Below are 22297 nucleotides of genomic sequence, written 5' to 3' on the forward strand. Positions count from 1 at the left end.
TTCTTCAGAGCTAAGAGTGAGTTTTTTCAGCTGTAGGGCTGAACTCTGATGAAGTTATTTGCTTTAGTAGATGCATCTCGCAGACATGATGCTTTGCTTTGTGAAGTTAAAACCTCAACAGCTGGTCTCTGTATGTCACCTTTTGCTTTGGGTCCTCACACGTGAGGAGGATAAGCCGCGTGTTTGTGTGAGAGCAGGGTAAAGGCTGCAGTATCACGCAGTTCTGATGGCAGCTTGGCAGGAGACTGAAGGGAGTGAAACGTCAGTCAACAGCGAATGGCACAGCCTGCATTGAAATAGCACGGCCTGCATTGAAATAGTACGGCCTGCATTGAAATAGCACGGCCTGCATTGAAATAGCACGGCCTGCATTGAAATAGCACGGCCTGCATTGAAATAGTACGGCCAGGTCATGGCGGCTTAACGTGCCGTGGTGAATTCTTGTACGTTCGTAGCACTCATCGTGCTGCTGCCACGAACCGATTGCTCTCAGTGCCGTGAAAGGGCACGAGGGGAAGTGAGCCGGGTGTGCAGTGCCGGGTGTGGGCGCAGAGCTGTCAGTTTGCACGTATTGCTGTTCGTTCTCTGTTACGCTGTAGCTGTGCAGAGCTGCGCCCGAGTCCCGTTGCGGCGCCGCTCCCCCAGAGCCGAGTGTGTCCGCGCTCCGTTCCCGGCGGCGCCACAAGATGGCGGCTCTCCCCGCTGCCCGCACTACATTTCCCGTCGTGCCCCGCGGCGCGCCCCGCGAAATGGCCGCCCGGCGAGGGCTCCCGTCGTGCCGCGCGGCGCCAGGACTGCAGCTCCCGGCATGCAGCGCGCCGCCCCCCGGCCACGAGCGCTCCGTGCCTGCCGCCGCTTCCGGGGGAGGAGGGGGCGCGGCCCGTGAGGTCACGCAGGTAGCGGAAGTGATTTCACGTCCGGCGGGGCTGCGGCGCTGGGAGGGGAGCGGGGCGGCGGGCACGGAGCGGAGCGCAGCGGAGCAGCTCGGAGCCGGCGGCGCGGCGCGGCCTTCCCTCAGCGCGCAGGTGAGCGGCGCGGGGCCGCGGCTCGGGGTCACCGCGGGGCGCGAGCGTGAGGGCCGCCCCGCCTCCCGCCTGCCCCCCCCGTCCTGCCCTTCCTGCCCTCCGTCCGTCCTCCCGCCGCTCCGTCTCGGTGAGGCGGTGCCGGGCCGGGCGCCCCCAGCCGGTCAGCGGCTCCCGCGGCGCCGACCCCATTGTCTGCGGCGCTCATCCGGGGCTCCGCCGCGCGGGGGGGGCTCCAAGGCGCGCGGCCTGACGGGACCCGGCCCCTCCCGCCGCGCGGGGGCGGCCTGTGGGCGAACAAAGCGCGCGGCCCCGCCCCTGCGGACGGCACGGCACGGCGCTGTACGGCACGGCACACGGCTCGGCACAGCACGGCGCTGTGCGGGGCGGCCCGTGTCCGCACGGCGGGACCGAGGCGGCAGCGCCGTGCGGGGGCTGCCCGTAGCCGAGTCCCACAGCCCAGCGCCGCCCCCGCGGGCTGCGGTGCGGGAGGCGCCTGGTCTTGTTGTTGTTCTCCTTCACGGCTTCATTTTTCCTTTTCCTTTGTTTTCCGTCTTATTTTAGTTCCATCTGGCTTTTGTTTCCTCCTCCCCTTTATTCCTTCTGTTTATTTCTTCTCCTTTCTGTTGTTGCTTTTGCGTTTGGTTTCCCCTCCTTTTTCCCTTTGTGTCGGGCCCTGCCGTGCAAACCTTCACCTCCCTACCGGCACTAGGTGTCAAACCGCCTTCCTTTGTTGTTGGCACTGAAGCCCTCCTGGCTGGCAGCTCCAACACGGGGCTGGCTGTGGCAGTGCTGCGGGCACGGCTCCATTGGCAGCCGCAGGTATGCGCTGCCCTCCTGCACAGAGCAGTGCTCTGCTCAGCGTTGTTTCTCAGTTCCCTTTGCTCTGTTTTTCTCCCCCCATGTCCTTCCTTAAACACTCAAGCTGTTCCCAGCCCCACCCCACAACGGTTTGGGGCCGATTCTCACACCGCCATATCAGAATGTTCCACTTTCCTGTTTCGTGGCACTGCTGATGCTGTTTGTCCCGTCATAATGCACGGAGCTTTGAGGTCCTTTGCTCTCTGCCCATTCGCAGATGAAAGGTGCATCTGTTCCTATCCAGACTGCAGCGGTTCCTGCCCTGTTTCCTACAGCAGCCACTTTATGTGCTGCTTTTTCTTAGGGCCAGTGCAGCACTCGGCTCTGCTGGGAGCTGCCTGCACCTCATGGCTCTGAAACAGCTGAGGCTGATCTCATCCCCACAGCCTGGCTGTCATAGGCTGGTCGCTGTCTGAAGTGGGCAAGTAGCAAAGCGCTGCACAGGGCAGCTTCAGAGGAGCAGCACTGCTGTGACTAAGACACTGGCCTGGGGCTTACTGACTATTAGTGCAGGGTTAGTGCTTACCTTGTGCCTGTTGAAAGAAGTACACGTATATGTGTAAACGAGCAGCTTGGGGCATCATCGGGACTTGGAGCATTCAGCTGGAGATCTGAGTCTTTCTTGGCCACGTTATCCTTGAGCAGTAATGGAACAAGTTCAGTCCAGACATGAAGCGCTGCTCTTCTTCCCTCTCCAAAACCAAAGAGCTCGTTCTGCTTCAGTGTTTGGGAACTAGGAGAGCTCCTTGTGCCTCAGCAGATAAACCTGACAGGCTTTTACGGTCGTTGTTTTGCCATTTGTTTCAGCCTTTATGAAGTGTTCTCTGCACAGAAGCTCCCCAGAGTTTGCCCTGAGTGCCATACATTGCTGAGGCATTATTTCACCTGCAGCGCGTGGTGCTGTTGTGCAGGAAGCCTGGTGCGTGCTTCATAGAAAGCATGAGACAATACATGTTAATTATGTCTTTTTTAAGTAGGCTTTTTAGCCTCTGCAGTCCTTTATTTCTCCCAGTCTATGTGGTGTGTGAGCTGAGGAGCAGCTGAAGGTGCTTAAAGCCATTTCAGGCTCGAGTTGGGGTGTTACATGCGGTGCCTTTTCCAGGTTTGTGCTGAGCGCTGCCTGTAATCCCTTGCAGGTTGGTTTGGGAAGGACATCCAGAGGAACTCGCGTTCTGTTGCTGGAATTCCCGTCTGTGTCTCATTTGTTGCCCTGCCAGGGAGCTGAACTGACTTCTGCACGAAGGTTTGCCTTTGAATTCAGACCCACAAGTGGAGCAAAGTAGGCAACGTCCTGTTCTTTGTGCTCTCCTCAGCTGGGCACTGGGATCTGGCAGGTCTGTAGATATTAAGGGCAGCAGCAGCTCATGTTTTTCCCTTGTATTTCAGCACGAGAAGCCCCGGTACTGTAACAGCATTGGAGGCTTCTCTGTTGTGTATGCGGTAGACAGTGGGAGAAGCAGCTATCTGTTATAGACAAGTGACTTTTGATATGCAGACAGCTAAAATGTTGATTTGAGAATAAAATACAAGTGATTTTTTCTCGGTGCCGCACTGTCTGATTGCAGATGGGTCGTACTGTTTGGTCCCAAAGTGGAGATGGTACCAGTCACTGGCTGGTGTTGCAGCTTGGCTGTGGCCACGTGTGGCAGGGCACAGCCCCTGAAACTACACCAAGGCATGAAGAACACTGAAGTCTGACTGTTGAATGTTGCTGTAGGCTGCTGTTGAAGTACGCCGTGCTGCCGGTGTGAGTTCCAAGCGGTGCTCAGCTCTCCCAGCATTTGTATCTCCGCTTAAGCGCAGTGTAGGAAGAACAATAGGATTGCCTCATTACAGCACCAGCGCTTTGGTGCAGCACGCAGGATATCAGCAGATGGGTCTCTGAACTTGAATGCTTTGTGAGCCTGATGGTAAAGCTGCAGTATTGTTGTTGTGAGAGAGACTCTGTTTGGGTTTTGACCCGCAGTTGCTGATGCTGAGGTCTAAGTTGGGGCAGTCTCTGGAATGGCGAGCAGTGGATGTGATGTGCTGAGCCCCGGCCCTTAGCAGAGCGCCTCATTCCGTGTGTTATCTCAGTGCCATCGTGCATTGCAACCACCTGCACCTTGATGCGGAGGTGCAGCCCTCCCCGGGCGGGGCGACAAACGAATGTGCACGTCTTTAATTAACTGCGTTTCTTAATTGCAGACTTCAAATCAAAGACGCAGCCATGAAAGATCCCAGTCGCAGCAGTACTAGCCCAAGCATCATCAGTGAAGATGTGATCATCAATGGTCATTCTCATGAAGATGACAATCCCTTTGCGGAGTACATGTGGATGGAAAACGAAGAGGAGTTTAACAGGCAGGCAAGTCATTTCCCTCTCTCAATGCCTCGTGCTGTGCCTTGCTGTGTTGTAGCTGTGGGGAGTGGTGCTGTGCCTACTGAGCGGGGTGCAGGGCTGGGAATCCTTTTGTGGTGGGATTTCAGATGGGTTTGCTACTAGGTCCTGGGCAACAGACTAATGCTTCATTCAGTTTTTTTTCCTTATATTTACTGTCTGTAGTCTTGGTGAAAATGGGGGAGGTGCAGACTGCTCTGAGACATCCATTAATTCCCTGCTTCTGCAGGTGGGAAGAAGTATAGCTGACAGTCTTTACATGGCACTTCAGCAGGGACTGGTCTCACTGGGCTGCCGAGCTGCTCTGGTTTCACAAGTACAAACATGCCAGCTGCAGCTTGGAGCTGGAAGCATTCAGGTGCATACCTGCCTCACCGGCAGGGCTGTTGTTCACACAGGGCTTGATGGATATAGTTGTTAGGTGACTTAAGTCCTCCTAGGGTTGCTTAACACTTAATTAACATGGAAGTAACTTAGAGCTGGTCTTCACAACCTGGTTGGAAGGAAGCCTTGACTTTGGCTTCCACTTTACACCTGGGCACAGTTTTCTCTGTGTTGGAGGCAGGAAGGAGCCCACCTCTTTCTGCTGCCCTTCTCCTAATGGTTACTTGGTCTTTGTACTCGGGTTGCTGCTTTCTCTGTACACCTGTACGGTCCGAATGTGCTGCAGGCTCAGAAGTGGAGCTTAGGGAGACACCGTGTCTGCAGCCCTCTCCTTAGGACACCCAGCTAATGTGAAATTCAGGCTGCTCACAAGAACAAAACTTCTCCTTTGCAAATGTCAGGATGGTCTCAATGCCGCTTCCTGCTGGGTGGGGAATGAGCTGGGAGTTGGGCAGCAAATAAACTGCCTTTCAGGTGCACTGCTTGTCTTCAGAGCTCAGGGCAGGTGGGGAGGAAGCGAGAACACAGCAGGCAGGTACTGTGTGATGCTGTCCTCTTTGGAGACACATCCCACTGTGAGAAGCTGAACGAGTTAACCGGGGGCTGGAGAATACAAATAAGCAACATTAAGCGAGAGTCATTCAGGGATTAAGCATTTATGACTTCTGGATTGGAAGCACGTGTAGGTGCGCATCCATGTAACAAAAACCTGGAGCTGCACAAGCCCTGCTGTAACACTAGCTCGTGGCTGTGTGCCCACAGCTTCCTTTTGCCCACACACACAGGATGGTAAACCTTCACAGGAAGGATTGCTTTGGAGGTTGCTGTCCTGGCTGGGCTGCTTTACCAGCAGGGAAGCTGAGAAGGCAGCAAGGCAGTGTCTCGTGGGGTTTGAATTCGTTGCATGCTCACTTAGAGTGTGTGTGCGAGTCCCCATTCCCCAGAAGTTGTGCATTTCGAGCACTGAGTGAGCTGCTGTGTGTGTTCCCAGTCACTGGGAGCCTCAGCTTGTGGCAGTTCTGAGCTCTGACACAAACTTTAGGAATGTAGCTGAATTTCCACTTGAGGATTGAGTGCGTGTGTGATTTCAGAGTGAAGGATAAATAAAAGAACTTGCTTAAGCTTCCACTGAATTAATGTGTTCTGAATCATTTTTTTTGTTGTTGTTTTTACTCCTTTATTTCTGGCAAGTCAGCTTCTATTTCCCAGCTTTCCTCTCTGAGCTCTGATGTGGGACATGGAAAACTTGTTAGGATCAACACCCTCCAAAGCTTGTTTACTGAACAACCAAACACAACTCGCCTTTAATCTTTGCTGCGCGTATCAGTTCTGCATCAGTTGATCTGTCCTGCTTTTAGTACAGCAGGGCAGCAATCCCAACAACTGCTAACACCATATGATATCATAACTCAGAAGAACTGCACCCTGCAAGCATACAGGTCAGGGAGAGATGCTGCGTGCTCCCTGCTCCAGGTGACAGGCAGTTGCTTTTTCCCCTGGGAGCCGTACAGAGTGTGCAGAGCCTGTTGTCCCTGGTTCCCTTCCAGTGGGTTCTGTCACTTGGAACCAGTATCTGCAAGCTCTCCACAGAAGTGCTACCTGAGCAGCTTGGGCTGCCGTTCTCTTCCAGCCGTAAGCTCCTGGGACAAAGCGCTTCTTGACATTAAAAAGCCAAAGCTGCTTCCCTTTGTGCAGCACCAGTGGTGTTCTGCTAGAAGTCCTGTTGTGCGGCTAGAAAGGAGGTCAGCGAGGTGCACAGACATCGGAGGGAAGATGTACGCTTTCAGGAGCTTTACTGATAAGGCATTTTCTTGTCGTTGAACAGATTGAAGAGGAGTTGTGGGAAGAAGAATTTATTGAGCGCTGTTTCCAAGAGATGCTGGAAGAGGAGGAGGAGCACGAATGGTTTATTCCTGCCCGTGATCTCCCACAAACAATGGATCAAATCCAGGACCAGTTCAATGACCTTGTTATCAGTGACAGCTCATCACTGGAGGATCTGGTGGTAAACTCGCTTTCTTGTCATATTTCTAAAACTAGGCATCTCTTTATCCACGGCTGATTTTTGTTGCTGATAATGGCAATAGAAAATCCTTTATGTGTAGGCCAGGGACTCTTAAACCGTGTGTGATGGAAGGGGAAATGTGCAGCAGCTGAGCAAGGTATGCTCCCCCAGGTGATGAAACCTGTTAGGTGATTTTCTTCATAACCACGTGGTGCCTTTTTTAGGCCATGGCATAAATTCAAGTGGGTTTGGGCATGCATATACTGCATTATGAGAGAGAGGCAGCAAGTGGAGCGCTCTGACTGAGCTGCCATGGCAGGACTGCATTGAGTTTAATTCTGCATTTGCCAGCTCGCACACATTAGGTAGGTACAAATCATTCCAGGGTCTGATCTGGATCACTGGTACCATAGCAGATCTCTTTATAGTAACTCTAAAGAAGAAAGGAGCAGCTAAATAAACAGATTATTTCCGTCTTTCTTGCTCTACAGCTTTTTAGTGTGGAGTTTAACTAGAAGGGCAGTGTGTGCGTGTTTTCCTTAACAAATGGGGAGTTACTGGTTCTTGGCACAGGAAGCGTGCAGTCATATCACACAAGTGCTGTGAAATTCAGATACAAGCCTATGAACTTTTCCAAGGTTAAGCAGCTGCAGGCAGCAGTCTGGGACTCGAACACGAAAGCCTGTTCCTCTCTCTTTTTATTCAACGACTAGTAGCTTGTTTTGGAGGTGCTGGCTGCCCACTCATACCTGCAGAGCAGTGACTGTAGAGTAACTGCTGCCCTGTGGGGGGTTGGATGTGAACAGCCCAGTGCTCGTATCTTGAATTCCCAAGGGTGGCTTAAGTTCCTGGAGCAAGTCTCTTCTTGCTTAAGTAAGAACAAAAAGCCTTGTGGTGCTTCAACTGAACTACAGAAGAAGTTGTTTCAGCATTAATGGAAGTTGCTGGTTCTGGTGCATGCCTTCCTTGTTTGTTTTGTTACTCACCTGGTCTGACTGAAATGTGCAGGTGGGGCCCATGAAGGATGGATAGGTGCAAGTAAAGTGGGCTCCTCTAGTGAGTGCAGAAGCCGTACAGCGTGCCGGGTGCTCTGCACTCCGTGTGTTCTTAATGCTGTCCTCCTGGAACTGTGTTTCAGTTTGGAAGTAGAGGATGAAAATAACGATTCAACCGGAGTTCTGTTTTTTCCTTCCTCAGGTCAAGAGTAATCTGAATCCAAACGCAAAGGAGTTTGTTCCTGGGGTGAAGTACTTAAATATTTGAGTAGACTGGGCCCTCTTTTGGTGGATGTAGCACAATTTCCACACTGTGAAGCCAGTATTAGAAGATTTAATTGTAAAAGCTCTCTCTTCTTGTCACTGTGTTACACTTATGCATTGCCAAAGTTTTGTTAGTCTTGCATGCTCAATAAAAAGTGCTGAGACTGTTACTAAGTAAATCTGTCAAAAGTTTAATGGAAACATAATTGGGCCCTGGCTCTCTGCAAAGGAGGCGGTGAGGTAGGAAGCACCAGTCAAGTTGAGACGAAGTACCACGTTTATAAACCTTCTGCAGACTCTGTCTTTTTAAGTAGGGCTTGGAATTTGCTTTGGATGGTCTGTTTTTAACTAAAGATGTGTTAACCGGTGCTAGTTTGCACCTGATAATGCCTTAACTTTAAAATGAAAGCAAGGTTATCTGATTGTTATGCAGATTAGCTAACTTTCCTTTGAATTATCAGTATTGTTACTAATGTTACATTTTCCCCTTAAAAATATATATATATCCATGCTTCTTTTGAGCAGCCTGAGCTGCCACAGAAGTCGTACAGACCTGCACAGAGTCGTAGATCTCAGCTACTGATCTGACATCCCAGCGGTGGGAAGGAAGGGATTCCCTGTGCTCGCAGTGTGTTATCATGTTAGCAGCGTTTCACTTCTGGATTACATTACAGGACATGTGAGTTTCATCACAGTTTCTTCCAAGAGCCCACGTACGGACATAGCGGTGTCTGCGTATCTTTTAGCGTACAACTTTATTATAGCTGGATTTAACCAAGCAAACCCTAGCATTAGTGATTTGAGTGGTGCTTTTCCCTTGCTTTGTTTAATCATCACTACACGATAGTCTACAGCACAACGACTTTTGTTTTTGGTTTTTTTTTTCTTTTAATAAAGCTAGAACAGTTTTGGCTTCTTAAACTTCATCCCTGGGTAGGTTAAGCTGCCATACGTGTTCAGTGTGAATAGTGTTTAAGTTGAAAATATTGTAAAAAAATTATATTTTTTCAAAAATATTTAAAAAAATAAATAATAGTAGAAATGATTTGGTGACTGTCTCGTGAATGTGCACCTCAGGGAAACGCAGCCCTTCTGCACAGAGCGGCTCTGGAGCTTCCTCTGGAGATACCCGCAGCCTCCCTGCACAGCCTGCAGTGCCAGAGGTTGGACTGGGGCATCTCCAGAGGTCCCTTCCGACCTCTGTGGGTCTGTGTTCGTGTCAGATGTGCTGTCTGTAAGGCTGTTTGTGACAGGATAGTCTGAACTGGTCTGAGCTCTCTCTGTGCTCTCTCCTCCCCTCCTATGAAGCCCGACTGCTTTGTGTGTTTGCCTGAGCATATTTTCCTGCGTTCTCATCACTGCTAATCCCTGTTCAGCCCCACTGTTCTGGCAGCACAGGAAGTTCCAGTTAGCAGCTGACGGTGCTATATAAAACCCTCTGCTTGACATGGGCTTTGGGAGGCCCTGGCTGGGCAGCTGGTGCTTCTTGGTGCTGTTCTTTGCATTAAGTCCCAGAGCTGCAGGAAGGGGTGGGCAGGCTGTGGGGTGGATGTACCAGCAGCCCCCAGCAGCCTGCAGGTGGGGCCTGGATCCACTCTTCCATCACAGCTTTGCCCACCCTTGCTCTTAACATATTTTTTCCCTCTTTTAAAGTCTGGTTAAACCAAATGGGAACACCTCAGAAGTCACAGCGCTGTACAACAGGAGAGGCGCTGCCTTTGCACCAGTGCTACAGCAGAACCAATTTGCTTTGCTCGTCTTCTCCAGCTGGCAGATCTGCTCTCCCAAAAACATTCACATGTGCTGAGTGCTGCTCTGCAAAGCATCCACCACAACTCCTGGCTTCCCTGCCCAGAGCTGCCTTTTCTCTTCCCAAATCTCTTGACCTTCCCAGATGTAGCAAAGCTCTCCTGGTGTTTCTGCTGTTCTGGGGAACTATTTAAGCTCGAGTCCCCAAAGATGGGGCTGGGAAATAGCAGAGCACCACATGCTGCTGGCTGGAGCTGAAGCTGGGGTTCCACCAGACGGTCCCTGCAGGGCTGGCAGCTGGTTTGCTTGCAGCCATTGGCCCTGAGCTCCTTCTGGGAGCTCTCAGCCCAGGTGTACCCAGCTCTGGGCGATTGGCAGCTGAATGCTTCAGCTGGAGCCAGATTGCGAAACACGCAGGCTTGCTGTGATTTGCTTTTGTGCTTTGTTCTTATCTCAGGTAACTCCGTAATATAGAAAGGTTTGTTGGAGTGGTGAGTGCAGTGCTGGTGTCTGCTGGGCGCACGTAGCTGGCATGTAGATGTCAGTGGGAAGGTGCTGAAGGGCTCTGCTTGCAGCCAGGAGCTCAGCCCCAGATGAGGAGTTTGGGGTGATCCTTGGCTCTGTGTTTGTTCTGTGCTAAAATCAGTGCAGTGAAACAAAGCAGTCGGCTCCTGGCTTTTAGGAACTGCTGGCTTTGAACTGTTTTGTGTCTGTGCTGTGTCTGTCTAGGACAGTTATCTTTCTGTGCAGCTCTCCCAAGGGTGCTGTGTTTGGGTTTGTGACTGAAGCAATGCTGATAATGCTGCGGGTCTGGCCATTGCTTGCACAGCCTCAAGGCTTTCTTTTTTTTCTTGCTCAGCCTGCGTGTCTTGTGGCTGTGACATGGGTGAGGTACAGCCAGGACAGCTGGGCAGAGGGATGCTGTGCTCCACACTGCACTGAAATCAGGGGGAGGGTTCTTCCATTGCTGAGCCTGCTGGGCTCCACTGGCCCCGTGGGAGGAGGCAGGTGGTTGCATTTGCATCGCTTGGATCTTCCTGTTGTTGGTTTTCTCCCTCCTGCTCCTTCCTTCTCTTATTATACACTTATTTTTTCACTGAGAGGGTGTGAGGTGCACAGGCTGCCCAAGGGGGCTGTGGATGCTTCATCCCTGGAGATGTTCAAGGCCAGGTTGGATGGGGCCATGGGGTAACCTCATGTAACACCTGACCTAAAGGCTGGCCGGGTCTGCCTGATGCAGGGGGTTGGAGCTTGGTGATCCTTGAGGTCCCTTCCCAGCCGAGTCATATGATTTTCTGATAAACCATCCTTATCTTCTCCCATGAGATCTCTTTCGCTCTTTGTGCTCTTCTATATGGGGTGGGGAGGGAGGGAGCGGCTGCCTGTGCCTGGCTGTGTCAGCCCAGCGCTGCCTGCAGCTTTGGGTTTCAGCATTAAACCCAGTGTCATAAATGACAGGGGCCGTGGGTTTGGGTTTTTTTTAATGCATAACCTTAAAACGGACTGCTCTGAATGCTGGACCCGGCACAGCACCAGCTGCATCCGCCGTGCAGCCCTGCAGGAGCCGAGGGCACGGCGCAACCTGGCGCTGGTGCTCCCAGTGCCTTGATGGAAGCTGAGCTGCAGCAGGGCTTTGAGCGCGTCTCAAGGCAGCGTGGGCTGAGGCCTGGGAGCCCCGCTGTCACGGCAGCCCCACGCTAAACCAAGCCAATAGCATTCCCAAGGCAATGCTTTCCCCCAGCGCTGTGTTGGGGTCGGAGGGCTCGCAGCCCGGGCGGTGCTCTCTGATGGGAGCCCATTGCTTGGCTCAGCCCCTCCGCAGCCGTCCCGTCACACCTTGGTGCAGACAGCCGTCCCGTCGGTGCCGTCCTGCGTGCCATCATCCACCGCCTGGCTCTTCTTTGCCCGCCACGTGAAGCCAGTGAAGAGCGGGCAGATGGGCACGTGCCGCAGCCAGCGGCTCCTCCTCACTGCGCTCATCCCAAAGGGGAAATCGTAGCTCCTCAGGTCGGCCGAGGCCGTGCTGTCTGCGTGTGCTCCTGCCTTCCACTGCACCAGTCCCCGCTCCTCCATCGTCCCTGTGGGCAGCCACAGCTGCTGTGCACTGGGATGGGATGCCCACCAGAGCCCCCCGCCCGGCCTGCTGCACGTACCTGGGATGGTGTTGTCCAGGAGGAAGGCAAGGCTTCCCCCAACAAACATCTCGGTGGTCAGCAGCACCGTCAGGATCTGATCCAGCTCGGGGACGCCTGCGGGAGGGACAGGCTGAGCGGCACAGGGAGTGCAGGGGTGGGAAGCACGAGGCTCATTGCGTGTGCTGCATCCCACGTTGGGCACACGGTGTTCAGAGGTGCTGCTGCCCACTCGCAAGCTTTCCTGTGCTGCTTTGAGGTCCATTGAGCTTTGCTATCTTGGAGCTGCCTTCCCAACTTAAGTCACGTTTGCCCTGCACTCACACGGCAGGTTAGCAAGCAGAGCCACGTTAAGGTGTGCAGACTGACAGATCTGCCCTGCTCGCCCTAATCACCATCACACCAGGATGCTGCTGGCAAGTGGTGTAAGGGGCTCCTGGTACCTGTGTTAATGGCCTTGGGGTGGGCGTCCAGGTAGTTGGGCAGCGTCAGCCCAAAAAACATGGAGAAGCCCAGCACGAAGAGGTTGCGGGAAGAGTTCATGTCAACGAATTGCAGGTTGGAGAGGCCGACAGCCGTGATCATGCCTGCAAGCAGAGATGTGGCCAAGTGCTGTGGGAGCCGCAGTGCTGCAGGACAGGAAAGCCCTCAGTGCAGCTGCAGTGCCACCCGCTGCTCCCTGCGCAGTGCGGTTACCAAACAGCGTGCAGAACATCCCGCCGAGGATGGGGTCAGGCAGCGAGGCGAACAGCGCGGTGAACTTCCCAATGGTGCCCAGGATGAGCATGATCCCAGCGCCGTACTGAATCACCCTCCTGCTCCCCACCTGCCCACGGGGATGCAGGCAGCGCATGGAGGCGGCTGTGACCCCGTGGGGATGGGGAGCGCACGGGTCGGTGGTACCTTGGTGATGCCCAGCACCCCGATGTTGGGGCTGGAGGAGGTGGAGCCGTTGCCGGTTCCCATCAGCCCCGCGATGATGCAGGAGACGCCTTCTGTGAAAATGCCCCTGGGGGATGAACAGAGGGTGCTGTTCCCTGTGGTGGCTTTGGAGACGTGGGGGGGGGAGGTGGCCCTGCGCCACCGGGAAGCGGCAGCATGAAGCAGCCACGGGCACAGAATGGGAGCCATGTGCAGGCAGTGTGGTGTCCCCGTCCCTGCAGCGCTGCCGTACCTGTTGATGGCGTGCACCGGGGGCGCGGGCGCTCCTGACAGCCGTGCACAAGAGTAGTAATCCCCGATGGACTCGACGATGCCGGCCAGCGTGGCGCTGAACATGCCCAGCACAGCAGCTGAGGTCACCGTGGGCAGCCCCCACTGACCTGAGGGGAGCACCACCGCGTGGGGACATGCCACCACCCTGGGGTGCGTGCTGCCGGCGATGGTGTGCCCGCTGCCCTGCCCGTGTGGCACTGCGGTGCAGCCATGGCTCACTCACAGGGGTAGGGGAAACGGAACCACGGAGCCACCGAGAGGATCTCCCCACGCGCATCCGTCCGGGCCTTGTAGCCGTATTCCTCAGGGTGGCTGGGGAAGACGCCAGTGCGTGTCAGCACGTAGCAGAGCAGCCACATCACCATGATGGCCAGGATGATCTGCGGGCACAGATGGGGACGTGTGGGGACGGGGACACCCCAGCAGTGCTCCGCAGCACCTCCCCCATCCCGTCCCTACCGGGAACATCTTGAAGATCTGCACGCGCAGCAGGACAAAGCCGCGTCCCCAGCGGTATCCGGGCAGGCGCACGGTGACGTTCCGCAGGTATTGTGCAAAGAGCACGATGAGGACGATGGACCTGCAGGGAGCAGAGGGACGTGAGCACAACGGGGACACCTGCGGCGTTGGCACAAGGGCCTGAAATCCACCCGCGTGCCCATCCCGGTGCCATACAGCGCAGCGATGCCCCAGTGCGAGCCGGCCCGCTCGCCAGCAGCCTGGAAGACGGAGAGGCCGATGAGGGAGACGGTGGGGGTGACGGTGAGCGGCCCGATGTAGCTGAGCAGCGCGCCAGGCAGCCCCAGCAGCCCGATAAACACCTCCACCAGGCTGGACACCACGATGGCTCCCTGGATCTGTGGGGTTACATGTGAGCGGGTGCGGGGCAGCGGTGGGGCCGCGCGGGGCAGGGCTGGGCCGTACCTCCCGCATGCGGGGCTGCCAGATGTGGGAGGTGTTGAGCGGCAGCACCCAGTTGCCGTAGATCTGCTCTGGGGATGGAGGAGGATGGAGGTGAGCACAGTGGGCAGCGTGTGCCACCATCGCTGCGTCCCGGTCCTACCTTCGGGTGGGCACCGCCACTTCTCCAGCGCCAGGATGGACTTGGCGGGCACCAGGAAGGCCAGCGCGCTCGCCTGGAACAGCGGCAGCCTGTGGGGTGGGAGGGGTGGCTGCAGCCCTTGGGGGTATGTGGGCCAGGGGCCAGGGGGGAGCAGCCCTACCTGATGCCCACGGTGGTCTGGATGAGGGTGGTGATGCCGACGCAGGTGAAGATGGTGCCGATGAGGTAGCTGACGGTCAGCTGGTCCTTGCCCACACACAGGCTCTCAGCCAGCAGGAAGGGCACGGCGATGGTGCCGCTGAAGCAGGTCAGGTAGTGCTGGGGGCACAGCGGTGGAGGGGCTCGGATGGGACCCGGCGGGGGGGGGGGGTTGGTCTGGGGACGTGGGGGCTGTTCCGTACCTGGAAGCCCAACAGGATGCAGAGGTACCAGGGAGGCACGTCCTCGATCCGGTACAGCATGTCAAACTGCCGCCGAGCCGGGGGAGGGCCGGGGTCCGCCGCGGGGCCCTGGGGAGGGCACGGCTGAAGGGGAAGCGCTGAGCCCACCGCCAGCCCCAGGGGGCGCAGGGACAGGGATGGGGACAGTGCTCACCCTGCCCACCCCAGGGGGACGCTGGGGGCCAGAGGGGGCGAGGGCCGGGCTGGCGTCCTGGCGGCAGGGAGAGGCAGTGGGTGGATCGGTGTTGTGCCGGGTGTGCCATGGGAACCTGGCTGCGGCCTCCTGGGGATGTGGGGACACCGCCCGGCCACCCCCGCCGGGCTCCGGGCCCTTGGGTGCCGCCCCAGGGGGACCCGGTGTACGGTGGTGGGGTCCCCACTGTCCCCGGGGCAACCGTAGCACCCCATGGGTGCCATATGCCCCAGCCACAGCATCCCACCGCGTCCCCAGTGTGTCCCCCCTGGGCCTCGCCCCCCCCAAGCTCCCCCCGCCCTCCCCCACCCAGCGGTGCTGTGCCCCTCCCCGCCTGCCCCGTTCCCATCGCCCAATGGGGACAGCTGAAGGGGTCGGGGTGGGAGCCGCGGTCACCTGGGGCTGGGGCAGTTCTCCCGAGCGGGTCCCCATCCTGGGCAGTGCGGGGCTGTCACCACGCGGTGGCTTATATTGTGCTGGGGAGGACTTTACTCTGCGGGTTGTGAAACCGGGGAGTGTGGTGGTGGTGAGGGATGAGCGATTAACTGCTTTAATTAGGGCTGGCACCGCCGCCCGCTCCAATTCGGTCAAACATTAAGGCGGAGGGTTACAGAGTAACTGCGAGGATGGGGCACGGCTGGCACCGGGGATGTCCCCGTGAGTGCAAACAGACGCGGGGCCGGGATGGTGACAGCGGCAGCCCGGCAACCCGGGGCCGGTGCCGGCAGTGCCACCTCCCAAAGCGTCCCCTCCGCGTGTGTCCGGTGCTGCGGCGCGCGGTTGGCTCCAAAGGTCATCAGGCATTAAGCATTAACCACCCACAGTGACGGCAGGTGAAGGCTGCTGGCTACAGCTCGTTCTGCAGCGCCTTAGGGGGGGCTGAGCCCCCCGCCTTGGACGCCCCCAGGTGGGCGCACGGCCCCTTCCTGCCGTGGCACAGCAGCTCCCGCAGCGCGGTGGGACCCCGTCGGTGCGCTCCGTACAGCTGCTCCTCGCCGTGCTCGCCCACGAGGCTGTGGCACATCTTGGCCAACCTGTGGGCAGTGGGAAGTGTCGGGGCGCGGCGCGTTCCCGTGTCCCCTCCATCCAACCCTGCAGTGCTCACCTGCCCGGCCACGGGCCCCCCATCATGGCCACGCTCATCACCTCCTGTCCCGGCAGCCCCGGCCCCGGCAGCCGCCGCTCCCCATTCAGTTCCTGCACGCCGTAACTGCAGGGATGTGAGGTTGGGGTCTGCTCTGGTGCCCACTGCGCTCCGGGGAAGGGTTGCAGCACTCACAGCTCCCAGTCCTGCAGGCAGCTCTGCTCCAGCACCTCCACGTAGTCCGACTCGCTCAGCGCCTTCCTGCCCTGCTTCGCCTCCGCACGGCTCAGCCGCCCCTCCAGCTGCAGGAATGGAGGAGAAAGTGGCCATGGGGTGGCCGTGCACCGCGACCCCTCTCCATGCACCGTGACCCCTCTCTCACCCCAGCACCCCCCTTGCTCCCCCCAGCAGCCAGAAGCACTCAGCGCGGTGCTGGTGGGGATGTACCCAGATGTACCCCTGCACCTGGAAGGCGATGGCGTGGCACGCGTCGCAGCGCAGGGCTTCAGGCATGTGGGGTGAGAGCCGCTCCTCAGCACTCATCCGGGGTGCAGGGATGCTGTGGGATGAGGAGGGGGCCTCGGGGCCCCCACATGCATCCTCAGCTCCTGCTCTTGCTGCCAGGCTCAGGGCCACACACAGCACCAGCACTGCCTGCATGCTTCTGCCCCTGCACTGCTGAGTGATGCTGGAAGCAATGGGGGCGGGCACGAGCGGCGTCACCCCCTGGCACCCATGCGCAGCCGATGCACCTGCATCCGGCTGACACCCAGTGCAGCCACCTGCCCCCGTTTTGGTGCTGGGTTTAGTTCAGAATCCTGGTTTGATTCAATCCTGCACCCATCCTCCCACACATCATACCTGGGTTTGGCTCACCTCCTCCTCCCCCTGGGCTTGTGACCCCCATCCCCGCCACTGCAGCAGCACCGTTTGCTGTGCCTGAGGCTCTGCTCAGGATGTGCCCTGCAAGGAACATTTGTGCCCCTCGTGTCCCCTTTACAGACGACTCGGACACGGGTGGGTTTGTAGGGTTAATGTTGGCCCGGCACTTTATTGCTGCTTTCAGGAGTCCGTGCTGTGGCTGCGGTGCTTCTGTTCATCACCCCTGGGATGGGAGCTGCAGGCTGGGCCGAGCGGGGCCATTCACGTGGTCCCTTTGCTGCTGTGGCCAAACTCCCACAACTTCAGGGACGCACTGGGGCTGAAAACATCACTTTTCCCCATTCCTTGTAGGTGACAGTTGGGCCCAGGCAAAACCCATCACCAGATCAGCCACAACCACGGGGTCCCTCCAGCCAGGGCTGGGGGCGATGTGGGCTGGCACTGCATTTGGGGATCACAAGGGAGGCAGCGGTCCCTTCTCAGTGCTGGCAGGGCTGGCACGGGCTGGGGGCTGGCTGGGGCTGGGGCTGGCCCGCATCCCCGTGGGGATGTAATAGGGGCTCTCCAGGTACCCGCAGTCAGGACCCCCAGCTGCAGGCGTCCCCTCACCCTTAGGATCGGGGCTGAAAGTTCCGGGTAAGCCTCCAGGCTTTTCGGAGGTCGGTGGCTGGCCCTGCAGGTCGGGGTGTGCCGGGGAGGAGGCGGTGGGCGGTGGGGGTGCTGGCAGCCCTGGGAAGCTGCCATAGGGCATGTAGGGTGTGCCATAGAGCATGGGGTTGAAGGGAGCCTGGTAATAGCCGGCATGTGAGGCCACGGGCACCGGTGGGATGAGCACCTCCATGTACTGCCCTGTCTCCGGGTCGTAAAGTGTTTTCAGCTGGGGCTGCCGCGGCGCTTCCATGTAGTAGCATTTTCCACTGTCGGGATCAACGAGCATCTTGCGGTGTGCAGATGGGTGGGGAGCAAAGGGCCGCGTGGGGCTCGGGGTGCTCTTGCTGCTCGGCGAGGAGCCCTCGGTCCTCCGGGGAACATCTTCCATGTGAGGTTGGGGCTGGGCTGGGGGCACAGCAGTGGTAAGAGTGTCAGAAGCCTGGGGGGGCTCAGGGAGGGGTTTGTTCCATGGGGCTTCCACGCCCGGATGGGGGGACACACCAGTACCCAGAGGAACACTGGCCGGGCTGGGGAATAAGGGAGATGCAAAGGAAGATCTGGCCACGTTAGTTACTGATGGGTACCCAAGGGAAGTAGGGTCTGGGTTGTTGACCACAGGGGTCCCAAAGGATGAACTGGCTGGCATGGGGACAGAGGGGGTCATAAAGGGTGTGCTGGATGGGTTGGGGATCAAGGGGGCACCAAAGGTTGAGTTGGGTGGCCTGGAGACTGGAACAGTCCCAAAGGATGTTGTGGCTGGATTGGGGACCAAGGGGCTCCCAAAGGATGAGCTGACCCGCTTGGGGACAGAGGGAGATGCAAAAGGTGTGCAGGATGGGTTGGGGACCAAGGGGGTCCCGAAGGATGAGCAGGCAAGGTTGGGGACAGAAAGGGTTGCAAAAGGTGAACTGGATGGGTTGGGAACCAAAGACGCTCCAAAGGTTGAGTTGGGCAGCCTGGGGACTGGAGCGGCCCCAAAGGATGGAGTGGCCGGACTGGGGACCAAAGGGGTCCCAAAGGGTGCACTCAGTGGGTATGGGAAGAATGGCATCCCAAAAGAGTTGTTGGCTGCACTAGGAACCAAAGGGGTCCCAAGGGATGTGCTGGTCAGGCTGGGGACTGCAGGGGTCTCAAAAGATGCTGGGTTGGGGACCGTGGAGGTCCCAATGGGTGCAGTGGCTGGACTGGGGACTGAAGGGGTCCCAAAGAGTGTGGTGGTCGAGTTTGGGACCGAGGGGGTCCCAAAGGATGCACTGTTTGGATGGGGGACCAAAGGGGTCCCAGTAGAGGTGGTGCCTGGGCTGGAGACCGGGGGCACCTTTGGCGCTGGGAAAGGTTTGGGGGCTTTCACAGGAATTGTCAAGTAGTTGGAGTTGTCTGCATGGCCAGCAGTAAGTTGTGGATCACCAGCTCCCGGCCACTTTGGTACGTGCTCCTTGGTCTCCCTCTGTTCCTGTGGCCTGCTGGCAAGTGGCACAGGGGGGACAGAGGGACCTTCAGAAGTCTCCCTCACTTGAAATGGCACAGTGGGGCCAGTGCTGTCTACGGGGCTGTGGTTCCCTGCCGAGGCCGGTTGGCTGCCCGGCTCACTGGTGGGCGGCTTCAGAGCGCTCCTCACTGCTGAGTTCACATCCTGGACGTGCCCTGGGTTGTCCCCATTGCTGCGACGTTGGTCTGCTCCAGTGCTGCCCCCTGAGCCGACACCGCGACCGTGATCCTCGTCCTCTTCTGCGGGGCTCAGCGGAGGCGGTGGGAGAAGAAGGGTCTTCTCCGTTCTCAGCACAGCACTGCTCTGAGCCGGGGTGGCCTCCACGGCCACAGGCGGAGACCGAGGCCCAACCAGGACGTGGAGGTGGCTCTCCACGTGCGTCTCCTCCACAGTCCCCACCAGTGACGGCACACGGATCTCACTGCGCTGGCGGCACGTGGCCGGGCTGGGCTGGGGGCTCTTGGTGGTGGCTGCCTCTCTCCGCACAGACTGCACCTTGCTGATCTGCACAGGTGAGCTCTGTGCCGGCTGGCTGATGGTGGATGCTGCCGTGCCCTCGGTGCGTGCCGGTGCAGGCTCTCGGACCCCATCCGGCCTCATGTCCCCACCGGCCGGCGGCACAATGTTGGGTGCTGACACGGTGCTGGGTGCTGACACGATGCTGGGTGCAGGCATGATGCTGGCTGCAGGCACAATGCTGGGTGCAGGCACGACGCTGGGTGCAGGCACGACGCTGGGTGCAGGCTCGCTGCGTCGCACCGAGGTGCAGTGGATGATGAGTGGGGATGGAGGCTTGGGCTCCTCAGTGCTTTCCCCGCTGGGGCCGGGAGCTGGGGGTCTGCGTGCAGCACCAAAGCTGAGGCTGTAGCTGCTCTTGAGCAGCTTGCGCACATCCCGTGGCTGCGGCACCAAGCCCTTGCCTTTGCTGCCCGGCTCAGCAGCGCTACCTACAGAGGTTCCGGGTCCCGGGGGCTCTCGTGGTGCTGGCGGTGGCTTCTCCTCCCCACGGCTCTGTGGCCCCAACCTCACATCCCGTGCCCGGGCGGTGTAGACGCTGCGGGGCGGCACGTCGGGAGGCGTCGAGCTTTTGGGCTCGAAGGGGACGAGCTGCGCCCTGCTGGGCCGGATGGCTCGCTGCCGCAGGCTGGGCCACGGCTTCTGCGGCTTCTCAAACCTGGGGGTGACGGCCGGCACCTTCCCGTCCCCGCTGCGGCCTTCAAACAAGGCACGTGCTCGCCAGTAGGGAGTCCTCTCTGCGCTGGGCTGGGCTGCAGGCAGGCGCTGGCACTGCACCACCTCCTGGTACCGCATCCTCTCGTTGAGCTCGTTGAAGGTCTTCTTCAGCCTGCAGACGTTCTCCCGCGTGGCTTCGCTCAGCACCACCCCCTTGGCCGGCCGGTGGGCACCGCCAGCCCGCAGCCCCACGTCCATCAGCATCACGTCCTCGGCCGAGGCGCTGAGGTCGGACTTGGACAGCGAGCTGGACTTGCCCTCCATGCCGTCCCCGAGCAGGTCGGTGCCGGCCGAGGACGGCCCCGAGGAGGTGGAGCTGCCCCGCAGCACCTTCTGCTGCTCCATCTTGATGAGCTGCTCGTACTGCATCTTCTTGGCCAGCACGTTCCTCACCAGGCTGGACGCCATCCTGGTCTTGCCGGCGTCGCCGTCCAAGGATGCCGTCTTCACAAACTGCTTGTAGTTGAACCTGAAGTCCTCGCCGCCAGCCCTGCCCTTCCCCGGGGGCTCCTTCCTGGCCGGGGGCAGCGGCTGCGGGGCCGAGCTGTCCCCCCAGGGGAAGAACCCCGCCTCCTTCCTCTCCTTCCTCTTCAGCTGGATCTGCCGCTTGGGGACGGTCCTCCTCTTGCCGTAGCCCTTCTTGGGGTCGCCGCTCTCCAGCTCCACATCCACGCACTCGAACAGCTCCTTGGCCGGCACGCCGGGCAGTTCGGTGCCGCGGGGCTCCCCGCAGGCCGCCCACCGCCGCCCGCCGCCGCCGTCCTCCGACAGCGAGTTGGAGAGGCTGGACGAGCTGCACATGTCCAGCCGGGCGCCGGGGGGCCCCGACAGGCTGCGGAAGGACCTGGCCGTCAGCGCCCGCACCTCGCTGTCGGCCTCGTCCGAGTCGCTGGCCCCGCCGCCCCTCCGGGCCCGCCGCCCCTCGCCCAGCATCGCCGCCGGTGCCGCCGCGCTCGGCCGCTCCACGAAGGCGACGACGGGCGGCCGGTCTCCGCGCAGGGGACCCATCCTGCCCCCGCGGCCCGGCGCCGCGCTATTCTTAGCCGTGACGGACAGCTGGGGCTGCCGGGCGCGCTCCTCCCGCGGGCCGGAGCCGGGGCCGAGCGGCGGGGGGCTCTCGGGGGGCACGTAGGGCGGCGGGGGAGTGAGGCGGCCGGCATCGTCCTCTTCCAGGGACTCCAGGCAGTCCTTGAAGGTGTCGGTGGTCTCCGAGCACCGCGCCGAGTGGTAGGAGGAGATGGACGAGTCGGACACGCTTTTGGGCAGGTCGTCGCGGGGCAGCACGGACAGCCGGCCGTCCTCCTCCCACGGGGACCCGCGTCCCTCCGCGCCGTCGGGCAGCTCCGCGGGGCGGCCCGCGTCCCTCTTGCCGCGGGGGATCATGGCGGGGACGGACCCGGCGCCGCTCGACCTTCTGCTGGGCTCGCGGCGGTGCCCGGAGCTTCGATCACATGTGTGACGGCGGGCGCCAGCCGGGGGGGGCGACGCCAAGCGCCGGGAGGTGCCGGGAGGTGCCGGAATGTCGCCGCCGCCGCCCCCGGCTCAGGGGTCCGCCGTGCGGACGGAGCCGCCGTGACCCCGCGGGCCGGGAGCCAGAACGGCCCCACGGGGCGGCTGGGCGGGTTTGGTGCCCCGCGCTGCTGGCCGCTCTCGGGCAGCACAAAGGGCGGCCGGGGCTCCGCGTCGCTCCTCCATCCCCGTCCCGTCCCCAACCCTGGCCCGAGCGATCCTCCCCATCACGTTCCCAACGGCGAGCGGCCGGGAGCGAGCGTGAGCCTGGAAACCCGACCGGCACCCACCGCCTCCGGGTCTGCCGCAGCCGAGCGGAGGGCCGTGATAATTACTCGCCTAATGGCCCGGCTCGGACGCGCGGAGCTCTCGGTGCTCCTGGCCCCATCCGGCCGCCCCCGCGGGGTCAGCCCGGCCCTGGGGGCTGTTTGCGGGCGGCGGCAGCAGGTGCTGCGCGGCGCTGCCAGCCGCGAGGCAACCCGATGCTCCGGCTAAATTTAACCTTGGCACACGAGCTGCCGGCAGCCGCTGCCGAACCGCTCCCTGCTGAGCGCGGCTCACGGGGCCCAATGCGGGCAGTGCCCCAATGCGGGCGGTTCGGCACTGGGGGGCGCCGTGCGGGGCATCGCCAACGGAGCCCGGCTGCGCTCACACCGCGGGGCCGCTGCGGCCACGTGCCAGGAGCAATTACCGCGGGGGGCGTGGCCTGACCCGCCGTAGCCCCGCCCACAAACAGGCCCCGCCCA

The 22297-nt window shown here is 59.5% G+C and overlaps 4 protein-coding genes across 6 annotated transcripts; 1 reads left to right on the forward strand and 3 right to left on the reverse strand.

Moving 5' to 3' along the window:
* Nucleotides 1–886: 886 nt before the first annotated feature.
* PAIP2 (poly(A) binding protein interacting protein 2) lies at nt 887–8956 on the forward strand. Of its 2 annotated transcripts, none has more exons than XM_072348616.1 (4): nt 887–1025; nt 4071–4230; nt 6473–6652; nt 7850–8956. In XM_072348616.1, exons 2-4 carry the CDS (start codon nt 4093–4095, stop codon nt 7913–7915), a joined length of 384 nt encoding a protein of 127 aa, XP_072204717.1. In that variant the 5' UTR covers nt 887–1025; nt 4071–4092; the 3' UTR covers nt 7916–8956. The 2 variants fall into 2 exon arrangements, with proteins under 2 accessions (XP_072204717.1, XP_072204718.1); XM_072348617.1 differs by lacking the exon at nt 887–1025 and adding an exon at nt 3020–3217.
* A 2534-nt stretch (nt 8957–11490) lies between these two features.
* Nucleotides 11491–15135, reverse strand: SLC23A1 (solute carrier family 23 member 1). Of its 2 annotated transcripts, none has more exons than XM_072348336.1 (15): nt 15100–15135; nt 14665–14721; nt 14472–14579; nt 14231–14388; nt 14071–14159; nt 13932–13999; nt 13683–13864; nt 13467–13587; nt 13231–13387; nt 12967–13114; nt 12696–12801; nt 12489–12618; nt 12236–12379; nt 11814–11909; nt 11491–11738 (listed from the first exon to the last, which is right to left on the reverse strand). In XM_072348336.1, exons 1-15 carry the CDS (start codon nt 15133–15135, stop codon nt 11491–11493), a joined length of 1848 nt encoding a protein of 615 aa, XP_072204437.1. The 2 variants fall into 2 exon arrangements, with proteins under 2 accessions (XP_072204437.1, XP_072204436.1); XM_072348335.1 differs by having other exon boundaries at nt 14472–14594.
* A 122-nt stretch (nt 15136–15257) lies between these two features.
* Nucleotides 15258–16452, reverse strand: MZB1 (marginal zone B and B1 cell specific protein). The gene is made up of 4 exons (XM_072348520.1): nt 16253–16452; nt 15983–16089; nt 15809–15913; nt 15258–15737 (listed from the first exon to the last, which is right to left on the reverse strand). The coding sequence occupies exons 1-4, from the start codon at nt 16445–16447 to the stop codon at nt 15551–15553; spliced, it is 594 nt and encodes a 197-aa protein (XP_072204621.1). The 5' UTR covers nt 16448–16452; the 3' UTR covers nt 15258–15550.
* Nucleotides 16453–16852: 400 nt separating this feature from the next.
* Nucleotides 16853–21544, reverse strand: PROB1 (proline rich basic protein 1). The gene has a single exon (XM_072348333.1). The coding sequence runs from the start codon at nt 21423–21425 to the stop codon at nt 17124–17126; it is 4302 nt and encodes a 1433-aa protein (XP_072204434.1). The 5' UTR covers nt 21426–21544; the 3' UTR covers nt 16853–17123.
* Nucleotides 21545–22297: the final 753 nt, after the last annotated feature.

Source organism: Excalfactoria chinensis, chromosome 13 (genome assembly GCF_039878825.1).
Source record: "Excalfactoria chinensis isolate bCotChi1 chromosome 13, bCotChi1.hap2, whole genome shotgun sequence".
Taxonomy (NCBI): domain Eukaryota; kingdom Metazoa; phylum Chordata; class Aves; order Galliformes; family Phasianidae; genus Excalfactoria; species Excalfactoria chinensis.